This window comes from Amblyraja radiata, chromosome 13, assembly GCF_010909765.2.
Source record: "Amblyraja radiata isolate CabotCenter1 chromosome 13, sAmbRad1.1.pri, whole genome shotgun sequence".
In the NCBI taxonomy this organism is placed as follows: domain Eukaryota; kingdom Metazoa; phylum Chordata; class Chondrichthyes; order Rajiformes; family Rajidae; genus Amblyraja; species Amblyraja radiata.
Window position 1 is genome coordinate 24,634,059 of NC_045968.1, and position 14,173 is coordinate 24,648,231.

Here is a 14,173-nt window from a genome sequence, read left to right on the forward strand (position 1 = left end):
GGAAAGAATTCTCAAATTGCCACAAGTCCACACGTGACGGATTGATACACAGAGCGACTCATTAGGACACCTCAAAAGCAAATGGTCTATTATGTTGGGTCCAGAATGAGTCTGGGTGAGGATGGCAGTTTCCTATCTTAAACCAGTTGTCCTTAAATCATATTCTAGTAGTTTCATGACCACTTTTACTTCTTATTTTACATTTTTAAGCTGCTAAAATGATATTTAAAAGGTAAATCCTAGATTATTACCCACCCCAATTACTCCCTTTATGCTATCTGAATGATACAATTCCTTCAAAGTTGAGTGCATAATTTATCCAGATGCAGGGTAGTACTGCAGAAGTCTTTGGATAAAATGTTAAACTGAGAGTCCTCTCACTTCTCACAAGAGCACAACAAATACTCAGATGCCATTTAAAAGAGGCAGTTCTTTCCCTAATTAACTGGAAAAAAATATATCTCAAACATAAATAGTACATAAATTGTCTGATGTCAATAGTTTTGTAGAAATCAAAACCTATTGAAATTAAAACAAAATTGCAGATGATAGAAATCTGAAATAAAAATAGAAAATACTGGCAACACTCAAAAGGTCAGGCAGGATCTCAAACCTGAAAGTGTAACTCTGATCATCTTCATACAGATTCTGCCCATTTCCAGGGTTTGTGAAACAACAACACTAAATTCAATATCAAAAAAATAATTGACATGAAAATGAAAGCTATACTCACTTTTCTTGGGCATGATCAGGGGCAACTTCTTCAGGACGGCCGAGAGTAACTGTTGCATATTCTCAATGTATTCAAGGCTAAAGACAGTAAGGAATAGTATTCCCATTAGGTTCTAAGTAGACAAAAATGCTAGAGAAACTCAGCGGGTGAGGCAGCATCTATAGAGTGAAGGGAATAGCTCGTCTAGGCCCAGAAACCATAGCCTCAGAATAAAAGAACATGCCTTTAAAAACAAGATGAGAAGGAATTTCCTCACTCAGAGTGTGTTGAATCTGTGGAATTTATTCATCAATTGATATTTCTAAGGTGGAGATTGATAGATTTTTGATTAGTAATTACCTATTTCCTTCGCTCCATAGATGCTGCTTCACCCACTGAGTTTCTCCAGCATTTTTGTCTACCTTCGATTTTGCAGCATCTGCAGTTCCTTCTTAAACAACTCATTAGGTTCTATATCTCTATTAAAAGTTAATCCCAGTTGAGACCTAAAGTGAAGACATGACTCTGACAATGGTCTGAAATTACGGTAAAAAAGGCTGCAATATGAAAGGTGGATGTCCTGTCATCTCCCAGGAGAGGTTTTCATATAGAGCTGACTTTAATAATGAAACACATAAAATAATTAGCAGGATATTTTTATCTCTTGTCTTTCTTCCATTTCTCCTTTGCTTTTCCCGGAGACTGCCTGGCCTGCAGCATGTCATCTATATTACCCATGTGACTGTTCGGTGAGGTTCAGCAATGGTTGCTGGAAAGCCATTTGACAGTGTTGGACTTTGTATGTATCTTCCCAACATTCAAAAGGAACAAATTTTCCTTGGGTGACTAAAGAAAAATGACTATGATTCCAATACTTCAGAAATCGATTTCAAATATAGCTAAGTTCACTCTTTACATGCCAAAGTGTGCTTTACATGTGCGAGTAGATCGAGCTTCCATCTTGCATCTATCAAGGGTGAGTTTGATGTGTAGTATGGCCTGGATAGAGTGAATGTGAGGATGTTACCACTAGTGGGAGAGTCTAGGCCCAGAAACCATAGCCTCAGAATAAAAGGACATGGCTTTAGAAACGAGATGAGAAGCAATTTCAACCATGATAGATCAACCATGATTCAATGGCGGAGTAGGCTTTATGGGCTGAATGCTCCTAGAACTTATGAACTTATTGCAGTACTGTGTCCAACACATGCGGTACTTGATTTTTAAAACTAGGAGGCATCCATTGCCTTAATATCAAAATAAATTCCTGGACTCACTCAATCATTTCAGATGCCCCATGCAATCCTGCTCGTTCCACTTTCACGGTGCCGGCTGTGCAGAGTGCGGGGTTGAAGCAAGTCCCTGAAGAACCAGGTTCTGTCTTCACTGAAAAAAATGGCAGAATGACAATCAAACGTTACTCTGTCTGGCCATCAGTAAGCGGACCGACCAAGGCAGATAAATTGGCCTACATTTGTTGTTTTTCTTTGCATTTATGCTAAATCTCTATTGTACAAGATAATAGCACAACAAACCTTAAATACTCAAAGTGCTGAAGTAACTATGTGGGTCAGGCAGCATTTCTGGAGAACATGGATAGGTGACATTTTGTGTCAGGACTGTTCTTCAGTGCTTTAATACTTTCTTAAATACTTTCTCGATGCTTCACTGCCTTCTGATCGCTTTGGTGTGATAAAGAAACTTATGAACATGGCTCAGAAAAAAATATTTCATAATTTTTCTCCACAGGAATGGAGACCAATTTGATATCAATAATCTTAAAGTCAACTTGGCGTAGAAACATAGAAAATAAGAGGAGGCCGTTCGGCCCTTCTAGCCAGCACCGCCATTCAATATGATCATGGCTGATCATCTAAAATCATACCCCATTCTTGCCTTCTCCCCATATCCCTTGATTCTGTTAGCCCTAAGAGCTATATCTAACTCTCCCTTGAAAACATCCAGTGAATTGGCCTCCACTGACACCTGAGGCAGAGAATTCCACAGATTCACAATTCTCTGGGTGAAAATGGTTTTCCTCATTTCAGTCCTAATTAACCATATAACCATATAACAATTACAGCACGGAAACAGGCCATCTCGACCCCTCTAGTCCGTGCCGAACACATAATCTCCCCTAGTCCCATATACCTGCGCTCAGCCCATAACCCTCCATTCCTTTCCCATCCATATAACTATCCAATTTATTTTTAAATGATAAAAACGAACCTGCCTCCACCACCTTCACTGGAAGCTCATTCCACACAGCTACCACTCTCTGAGTAAAGAAGTTCCCCCTCATGTTACCCCTAAACTTTAGTCCCTTAATTCTCAAGTCATGTCCCCTTGTTTGAATCTTCCCTACTCTCAGTGGGAAAAGCTTTTCCACGTCAACTCTGTCTATCCCTCTCATCATTTTAAAAACCTCTATCAAGTCCCCCCTTAACCTTCTGCGCTCCAAAGAATAAAGCCCTAACTTGTTCAACCTTTCTCTGTAACTTAGTTGCTGAAACCCAGGCAACATTCTAGTAAATCTCCTCTGTACTCTCTCTATTTTGTTGACATCCTTCCTATAATTAGGCGACCAAAATTGTACACCATACTCCAGAATTGGCCTCACCAATGCCTTGTACAATTTTAACATTACATCCCAACTTCTATACTCAATGCTCTGATTTATAAAGGCCAGCACACCAAAAGCTTTCTTTACCACCCTATCTACATGAGATTCCACTTTCATGGAACAGTGCACAGTTATTCCCAGATCCCTCTGTTCACCTACATTCTTCAATTCCCTACCATTTACCATGTACGTCCTATTTTGATTTGTCCTGCCAAGATGTAGCACCTCACACTTATCAGCATTAAACTCTATCTGCCATCTTTCAGCCCACTCTTCCAACTGGCATAAATCTCCCTGTAGACTTTGAAACTCTTCTTCATTACCCGCAACCCCACCTATCTTAGTATCATCTGCATACTTACTAATCCAATTTACCACACCATCGTCCAGATCATTGATGTACATGACAAACAACAGTGGACCCAACACAGATCCCTGTGGCACCCCACTCGTCACTAGCCTCCAACCTGACAAACAACCATCCACCATTACTCTCTGGCATCTCCCATTCAGCCACTGTTGAATCCATCTTGCTACTCCACCATTAATACCCAACCATTGAACCTTCTTAACCAACCTTCCATGAGGAACCTTGTCAAAGGCCTTACTGAAGTCCATATACACAACATCCACTGCTTTACCCTCATCAATTTCCCGAGTAACATCTTCAAAAAATTCAAGAAGATTAGTTAAACATGACCTACCCCTTATTCTTTACCCAGCTTCTCCAGCTATCATTTTTGCTGAAAACTCATCGGATGGAACAGCACCTCATATTTCGCTTGGGTAACTTACACCCCAGCGGTATGAACATTGACTTCTCGAACTTCAAGTAGCCCTTGCTTTCCCTCTCTCTCCATCCCCTCCTCCTTCCTAGTTCTCCCACCAGTCTTACTGTCTCCGACTACATCTTATCTCTGTACCGCCCACTCCCCTGACATCAGTCGTAACAAGGGTCGCGATCCGAAACCTCACCCATTCCTTCTCTCCAGTGATGCTGCCTGTCCTGCTGAGTTACTACAGCATTTTGTGTCTACCATTGTTGCTGAAAACCTTAATCGCAACAACTGTTAGAGTCAATCTCTTTTGCACTCCCTTAAGGGCATCAACACCCTTCCTAACCTATGGTGACTTGAACTGCAGGCTATACTCTCGTTGTGACCCAACCAGTGTTTTATAAAGACTCACATAATCTATTTGCCTTAAGCATAAACACCCTTTTTAATACCGCCTCATCATCAATCTGCATATTACTCATTATCACTACCGCCATGTTCAGAGACGGACATCAAGTGCTGCTGGAAAATAATCAACTTCTGCCAGCACAGTGAGATGTTTGTCAGGGAATGTTGCCAACTAGCCCATTCCACACCACAGGCGCATGTGCTGAGAGACTCACTGAAGCTTGGTGCAGCCAACGCCAAAGCTCTGTAGGGCAGGACCCACAAACTAGGGTCCTTCCGCTGCTGGACATCGAGGGGCAAGAGTCTGGTGGGGATAACCCCTCAAACTAGAGAAGGGCTATCGCTCCAGCGGGCCACATGAATGGCAAGGGTTTTTGTTTTGCTTAAAGATAGATGCGAACAGATCTAAGTAAGACACTAATGAATGCATAGACGCTGAGAATGTCTGAAGATATTTTGCACAGTTTTTGCTTTGTATATTTTGTATAGTGCATTAAAAAAAATGTGAATTACAAACATGTATAGGCACCATTGCCTTACTTGGAAAAGCTGATTACAATTATACGTCTCTACATGCATTCATAAACCACCCTACCCAGTAGATCTACAAAGTTACCTATCTATTTTGCCAGTAATTTCTCCTTTCTTCTTAAATTACTACTTATCTGCTCCCTTCAGTTTCTCACCAGGTACCTACTATTTAAAAGTAAGCCTGAACAGAGAGACTGGGAAAACGTAAGCACAGCCACTAAAGTAAAGAAGCGCTGATGTTGGATTGGGGCAAGAAGATAAAGAAGCCAAGTGAAATGATTTGCTAGAATCAGGAACACATGACATTTCTTGCAAATAATTTCCGCATCCTCATAATTTATGAATACCACTGATCCAATATATAAATTATAAATTGTGAATGGGTTGCTATGATACCGAGTCTAAAGGGGTTATATTATTAGCATATGCTGCCATTAACTCCCTTGAGAATATTAAATGATGATCACAAATGTTTATAAAGTAGATAGTGAAAATACTCTCCATCGCTGCAGGATGCAACAACCAGAGGCGAGAAACAGAGAAAGGCCATTCACAGGTAGAATCAGTAAATGGTTCTTCAAGTACAGGCAAATGGATATCCTAACCTCAGTCACTGAAACAAAGTTCAGGCTCCAGGTTGGATCAGTTTGATGTTAGGTGTTTTTCTCAGGTAAGGCATATGGAATTAATTAAATTAAAATACAGATCAGCATGATCTAAGTGTAAAGCAAAGTGGACTCAGTGGATTGAATGCTGTTCCAATGTTAACCTCCTCCAGAATTATGAACCGGTCGGTCAGTGGGCCTGCCCTGGGCCTGACTCGAGTACAGTGTTCTTTCAATCGGTTACACTCGCTGGAATGTCCATTATTTAAAATCAATTAACTGACAATGCAACGTTGCTGGCACAGGGTGTTTCTCAACTGAGTAATGGCTTTGTAAATTACAGTTCCTGTTAAAAGGAACCAGCTGACATACCAGTCATTACAGCAGAACTACTTTCAGTCTTGCTCTATACCAGTCACCCTGGTCCAATCAAAACAACTTCATGTAGTACCCTGAACAATTACACTAACTCTGTGAGAGGAGGGTACCAAACCACAGCACTTAACTTCCAAGAGGAGGAAAGCAATGAGTGACAGTACTGACCCCCCCCAGTTGGAGAAAAAAACCTAACTAAAGACGTTTACTCCCAGTGGGAGGAAACACAGAGTGATAGCACTGACTCCCCTTTTGCTGGAATTTATTTTAGTGATGCCACTGATTGGTGGAGAAAGCATTGAGTGATGCACTGACATCAAGGGAGGAGATTGCTGGGGCTCCAATGCAGATGTTTCTATTTTTGTTCAGCATGGGTGAGGTAGCAGAAGACTGGAGATGGGCTAATGTTCCCTTATTCAAAAAGCCAGAAAACTGCAGCCTGGTAAACCTTACTTCAATAGTACAGAAATTATTGGGGGGGGGAAATTAAGGGACAGGATCTGTTACCTTGGAACGAAATTAATTAGGAAGAGTCAGTATATTTTATTTGCAGAGAAAATCCTGTCTCACAAACATGATTGTGCTTTAGTCAAGAATTAACTATGAAAATTGAAGATGGCAGGGCAGGAGATGTAACTTACCTTCAGCAAACCTTTTGATGAAATCCCACTTGGTAGGCTGGTTCAGAACGTTAGGACACATTGGATCCAAAATATTTTGGCAAACTGGGTCCACAATTGGGTTTTGATAGGAGGCAGAAGGTAGTGGATGAGGGACGGGTGGGATTGGTGGGATCTGTGCTGGGACTGGGATGAATAGGTGGACCGATTCGCAAGTTTGTTGATAACATAAAAATTGGTGGTTGTAGATGGTGAAGATGGTTGTGAAAGGATACAAAGAAAAAAGATTGGCTGAAAAATTGAGCGGAAGATGGAATTTAACCCAGACAAGTGTGATGTAATAGATAGGACATATAAAGGAAGTGGCAGGGACCTCGGGAGTGTTGATATACTGAGGGACCTTGGGGTGCTAGTTCATTACTCGTTGATATCAGTGACACAGGTGGATAGAATAGTGAAGAAGGCCCTTATAGGCCAAGGCATTGAGTATAAGAATTAGGATGTCATGTTACAGCTGCACAAAACATTGGTCAGGGTGCACTTGGGACTATTGTATACAGCACTGGTTGCCACTCTACAAGAAGGATATAGGAGGATTAGAAAACAATGCAAAAGAGACTAATTGAAATGTTGCCTAGAATGTAAGGGTTTACTTACGAGGAAATATTAGGAAAGGCTTGGACCATTTTACATGGAGCGAAGGACATGACTCAGTAATTACCATTTAATGAATCTCTGGTAAGACCAGGACTTATTACCCATCACTATCTCCTCCAGTTGCCTCTGGAATGTGCGCAATCCTGGTGATGAACTTCCAACCACTGTGCTGTTACGTTAGGAAATTCCAGATTTTAACTAAGTGACAATGTAGGACTGGTGACGTATTTCTACAACGGAATGATAGAGAACTTGGAAACAAATTTGCAGGCAGTGGCGCTCCCACATGTTAACTAGCTCTATCCTGTTTAATCAAAGAGGTTGCAAATTTGTCAGCTGCTTTTGAAGAAGCGCTGATGGATTGCTATTGAGTACTTTGCAGATGGTACAACATGGAGGGAGCTGCTCGATGAGAAGGCGACCAATTGCAATGTGCAGACTTATCTCAAAAACATCAGACTCAACTCCCAAATTCTTGATTTACAATGACGATAATGGAGAAACCAAGACAGCTAGTCCATTGCAATTTAACATAAAATCAATTATTTTCTAGATTACAGCCCAATACATTGCCACATTCTATTCTCTCACCAATTACACTCTTTCCGCTACCCAACTCTGCTCTCTGTTCACTGCATCCTGATCTCAGAGGAACAGCTTAGCAAAATATCCCCATCATTTATTCATTTCCCAAGTGCTCAAGAATGACTTACAATATTTTTCTTGCTGGTTTTAACTCTGAGTGGCGTGATTTATATCAAATGGGCCCAGGGGTTTGAAACATCAGTCTTAACAGAAAACACAGTGAAACAATTCTAAAAAAAAAAATGTCTTTTAGCAAAGGAAAGTGACAACGTATTTTTCTTTTTTCCTCTGCTGGAAATGTTGCTCATAATTTCTGAGTCATAGATCAAATGGCATGGAAACAGACGCTTATGCCTAACACATCCGTGCTCACCATTTAATTATCTATACTGCCCATTTTCCAGCACCTGGCTTGTAGCCTTCTATGCCATAATATTTCAAGTGCATATCTAAGTACTCCTTAAATGCTGTCAGAGTACCTGGCTGCCATCACCTCTCAGGAAATACCTTCTGGATTTCAACCACGCTCCAGACGAATAAATTCTTCCTCAAACCTCTTATAAATCTCCTACTATTTGGCCTAAACCTTTGCCCTCTGCTTACAGACATCACTGTGATGTGGCAAAAGTTCCTCATTATTTATCTTATCTATGCTTCTCATAATTTTGTATACGTGAATCGGGTCCGCCCTCACTCTTCTCTTAGTCAGAGTCACGCAACACAGAAACAGGCTCTTCAGCCCGACTCGTCTTTGCTCTAAGGAAAACAAATCCAGTTTATCCAGTTTCTTCCCATGTGAAGTCCCTTTGATCGTGCCACTTTCAGAAAATAATCTGATCCATGGATGGCAAGTGCCGATTTCACAGTTGATTTCACCAATTTCACAGTGGTGGCATAGAGGTATTACAGCAATAGCGCCAACCAGGGAGAGACAGAGGCACCAAATGCAAAGAACTAACCAGCATCTGGGCTGTGAAATCACCTTGAACATACCATAACATGTTGGTAATGATATTCAGATGCTCTGCGGTGACACTTATAGGGCCATTGCCCATTGAAACACGAGGTAGATCTTACGGTAAATTCTTTCTGCGAATGTTATAGGAGACATAGTGAATGGATGAATGGTTGAATTGCTCAGAATGGACAAAGCGGAAACAAGGCTTACATAGAAACATAGAAAATAGGTGCAGGAGTAGGCCATTCGGCCCTTCGGCCATTCAATATGATCATGGCTGATTATCCAAAATCAGTACTTCATTCCTGCTTTCTCGCCATATCCCTTTATTCTGTTAGCCCTAAGAGCTACCGGTATATCTAACTCTTTTAAATACATCTATATCTAACTCTCTCTTGAATACATCTTAACTCATTTAGAAACGTCATCAGCTGCTGTCTTACCTGATGGTGCCTCTATGGCTTTCCCACTAGAGGTGTTAATCCCAGCAGAAGAATTACACTCATAGGAAACCACACTGGATGCTCCCGAGCTGCTGACCTTGCTCGGCCCTTCACCACTGTGCTGAGACGTCACCATGGATGTTGCCTGGGAGCCAACGGAGATGATGCGGGTTGATTGGCTGGTAGCAAGCTGAACTGGAGATACCAGGAGGGATGGATGCTGTCCTGAGACCTTGACAATGGGTGCCATAGACAATGCAGGGGTGCTAGGGCCTGTCGGCTCCGGCTGTTAAAGGAACAAGAAATTAGTAGTGTCTTCCAGTAGACATGCTTTTTTTTTTAACAAATCTGAGCAAATCATTCTTAAACAGACACAAAGTGCTGGACTAACTCAGCGGATGAGAACTCCTTCAAAGTAGCATACCTGCCAACATTTGAAAATGAAAAATCTTACTCTGAGTGCGTGGGTTGACGAAGTGCGAGCCATTGTGGGTTGGGTCCAGGGGCCCGCCTTAGCTCCTGGATTTTAAGGCTGTTTTAGTAGTTTGCCGATATTACGATATATTCAGAGCTACCAAGTTTTGTCAGAGCATTTCAGTATTCTAGTACCTGAAAATCAGTATTTTGCTGAGGAAATCAGTATTTTTACGTGGTGCGATTTTGCTGAATCGTTTTGTTTTTTATGTGTGGTCATACCCATGTAAGAATACAAGAATGCATAACTTGTTTATTGTGTATTTGTAATAGTTTATTGTGTATTATATGTCATACCTGCTTTCTTGCATTTGTCCAGGTTTATCATTGAAAGTCAAGTTTAGAATTTTTCTAGCACACAACCAGTAATATAACCCTCAAAAGATAAATATTTGATGAAATAAATGACTTCATACAGCTAAAAAAATCTTTACAAAGAATATTACCTGAAATGTCTTTGCATAGCACTGTTTGCAAACAGCAGAGAAAAAATGTTGGGGGCAGCCATCTTCTGCTTCAGTAAGGGAAGCTGGTCGGTGATTGGCCGCCAAGTGACCAGCGCATTATGTGATTGGACACAATGCCCTTAGAGCTAGCGGCTGATTGGACGGGAATTTTAATGGAAGCTGGTCGGTGATTCGACGCAACCCCGAGAGACAGCGGTTGATTGGCCTCTTTTTTCCCCTCATTTCAAAATCGTACTGTTCTGATTTTTCACAGTATTTGAACTTAAAAATCGGAACAAATACGATAAAATCAGACTAGTTGGCAGGTATGAAGTAGGCATACCTTGAGGAGATTTCGCAGAGGAGCATTAAAGTGTAGATGCAAGGAACTGTAGATGCTACTTTACCAAAAGAGACTCAAATCACTGTGCCTTTTTGGTCTGCTGCATTACTTTAGCACTTTTTTTTGGTCAACCAGCATCTGCAGTTCCTTGTGTCTACATTATTAAAAGAGAATTGTTGTACAATTATTGTGCTGTCATTCTTTGCCTTCCTCGGCCAGCCACCTCCCCTCTTTAGTTACCTGTAGAGCCAAAGTCCCTGTGGATGCTGTTGCTGTTCCCGAGGCCGATGCTGCGAGGCTGGCCGCTGTGATGACCCCTCCAGTCACTCGCAAGGTGGTGGTGCCAGGCTGCGAGAGGGAAGTTGCAGAGAGTGGTCTTGTGGTTCCATCAGGTGAGGGAGAATGTACGAGCGAGGAAACAGCAGTTGAATGCAGAGGGGATGCCTGGGCACTAGGAACAACCTGCATTCAAAAGGACATTGTTGTTTTTTGGCAATTTGTTTTAAATATATGATGGCATAAGCTTACAGTCATGTTGTCACTCTAAAAATGTCACTTTCCCAAGTAGTATGGCGGCACGGATTTTCTCTGAGATCTTTGGTTTCCTCCCATACTCCCAAGATGTACAGATTTGTAGGTTAATTGGCCTGGAATAAATGTATTAAAAAATTGTCTCTAGTGTCAGTTAATGTCAGGGATCGCTAGTCGGTGTGGACTAGTGAGCCGAAGGGCCTGTTTCTGTGCTGTACCTCTAAACTAAACTAAAATAGTGACGCCATTCATCACTGTATGGCTGCTCTATATCATCAGCAACGAGCCAACTTGACACCGCCATAGAAGCAACAGAATTGTTGATTTCACTCTGTGGGTGATCCTGATCTCTGGGGATAGAATCTGCAATGCCTCAGTTTATATACCATGGTGAAACTACTAAATAAACTAGGAATCTACAAAGAGGGGGAGATGAAGAGAAATGAGGAGAGTGGTAAGAGAAATCATTTTAAAAATGAGAAAAATAGAAAGTAAGTGAATAGTTAAGAGATCTAAAGATCAGGAGAGGTTTGTGACATCATTGGGAATATGAATGCTGAGTACATCAGTGCGTGCATAACCACATAGGCAAGGAGGAGCAGAACATCCTCAGATACTACCTTAAGGAGGAGAGAAACGCAGAAAACACAAAATTCCCGCAAGCAGATCTTCCTTTCCAGAATATGTACATAACTTCAACCAGAAAGCTCTCCCTTAAATCATTCTTCCAGGCAAGATTTCAACTCAGCCATCTTGGAATTCATTACAGCAAGATGGAAGCTCTGGTATCATCTGATCCTTGTAAAAGCCTAAGGAATTTCTCTTCATCTTAAATCAATTTTTTATATGGAGCATTTAGTGTTGGTATGTTTTTACCTGACAAACATGAAATGCTTAAGGCAAAAATAAATATTTGATGCTTTTATGGAGCAAAAACCAAGTTGTTACAAAGGTAAGACCGTGGAGCAGTGAAACAAGGAGGACACGTGGAGCCATGTAATGGAAGGGGAGTGAATAGATATGTGGATGACAGAGGCAGTAAATGAAAGGTGATGGGGAGGTGGAAGGAGGGGCAGGCGAAGCTGGAGGTGATAAAAGGCTAGAAATGCTTGAATCTGATAAGGAAGGCGATAATGAGAACTGATCAGGGAGCCATCAGAAGATATGGGAGAAATTAATGCGACTAGTGGTGGGGTCCCATTTTGCAGCTGGTAGAAATTATGAAGGATGATATGCTGGATGCAGAGGCTTGTAGGTTGAAACCAACTGTGTAATGGGTGCTGTTAACTCCATTTGGACAATAGGAAAGAATAAATAAGTTATTCATACTGCTTTGTTCTGTGAAGGCAAAAAGATTACATAACCTCATATTTTGCTTGAGGCAAGTTACACTGACATCAACCTTACTGCCTCCTGACTGCATGAACAGTTTTTGCCTTTAGGATAACTTCTGGATCAAATCAGTGCACCAACTACAACTGTGCCCCCTTATCTCAAGCAAGATATGGGTCGATGTCAGAAAACCACAATATTATTGATTGGACAGAATGCAGCATTTACCTGTGCAAACACTGCTTTCTGGGCAGTGGATACTCTGATAGCCTGTTGATGGGAGCTCGTGGAAGTTGATCCTTGCACTGTTATTCCTGGTGTAGAACTACCAGGTCCATGTTTCACAGAGGATTGAGGAACCGACTGGCCAACCAGAAATGTGCCCTGAAAGGAGAAAGGCTGTGGTTATAGCAAAATCAGTTTGAAAGCGAGCCAATTGCAATTTCATGCCAGGAAACCACAAGGACATTCAATGGTAACTTTCAAAACGAAAACATTCCCAGCCTATTGTGAAAGTGATTCTTCCAAAGAACTGGACGAAGCAGGATGGGCCTGGCTTCAGCATTGGTACATTCGACCATTCTCTGCCCGGCCAAAGCTTTATACTCTTGTGTGTCACAAAAACTTTGACCACTGCAAATGAACGGAAGATGAGATTTGAGCAGATGTAATTTTAAATGAAGTACAGGTATTTCCCATATGAACAGTTTTCAAGTGTCTACTTAAAATAATACCGATATTTCAAGGGTGTTTTCAGGTCGTGGAAGTCAATCGCTTCATTCTACATTGAATCCTGGTGGGGTACATCTGCTCTTGGTAGAACAATTCTTGAGCAGGACATTCAGATTCCTGAAGCTATTCTGCCACTTATTTACATTGTTTAGTTTAATTTAGTTTAGAGATGCAGCGTGAAACAGACCCTTCGGCCCACCATGTCCGAACCGACCAGCGATCACCTCACATTAACACTATCCTACATACACTAGGGACAATTTACATTTTTATAACAAGCCAATTAACCTACAAACCTGTACGTATTTGGAGTGTGGGAGGAAACCGAAGATCTCAGTCACAAGGAGAACTAAAAACTGCGTACAGACAGCACCCATAGACGGGATCAAACCGCTGTAAGCATTGTAAGACAGCAACTCTACTGCTGCCGCACCGTGCCGCCCTAATTGTGATTGATTGGTGCTTCCATTTCACTGTCTTGCTTTTGCTCCACAGTCCTTACTATCCAAAGTTAATTAAAATCTATCATGTTCTCCAAATTTCGAATTGTCCTGTCATTCCATAATCCTTAGGAAGAGTGTTCCAGGCTGGTATTCTATATTCAGAGATAAAACGAAGATCGATGGAGTTGTTGATACTGTAGAGGGTAGTATTTGGCTACAGAGTAATATCAATGTTGAAATGGACTAAGAAATGGCATATAGGATTTCATCCACATAAATATGAGGTGATGCATTTTGGAAGTACTAATGAGGCTAAGACGTACAATCTGAATAGTAGCTTAAGGGAGTAGTGAGGAAGAGAGGGACCTTGGTGTACACCCAAAGATCCTTGAACATGGCAACATAACAGATTATATGGTTAAGAAATCGTGTGGGGAAACTGGCCTTCAGTAGACATGGCAATCAATACAAGAACACAGAGGTTGTGTTCCAAATTTATAATTCTCCAGACCAAGTGCAGACCCATTGGGTCTGCTCTCCCAACGCAATATTCCAGCACTCACCCGTTCCCCCAACGCA

The 14,173-nt window shown here is 41.5% G+C and overlaps 1 protein-coding gene across 7 annotated transcripts in view; it reads right to left on the reverse strand.

Annotated features, from left to right (window-relative positions):
- Positions 1-14,173, reverse strand: part of yeats2 (YEATS domain containing 2) — a 118,311-nt gene that overhangs the window by 16,407 nt on the left and 87,731 nt on the right. For all 7 annotated transcript variants that reach the window (XM_033031443.1, XM_033031446.1, XM_033031447.1 and 4 more), the window contains 5 exons: positions 12,648-12,803; positions 10,797-11,018; positions 9,294-9,579; positions 1,990-2,098; positions 734-810 (listed from right to left, as the gene is read on the reverse strand). In XM_033031443.1, the coding sequence (XP_032887334.1) occupies positions 734-810; positions 1,990-2,098; positions 9,294-9,579; positions 10,797-11,018; positions 12,648-12,803 (850 nt within the window). The remainder of the gene's footprint in view (positions 1-733; positions 811-1,989; positions 2,099-9,293; positions 9,580-10,796; positions 11,019-12,647; positions 12,804-14,173) is intronic.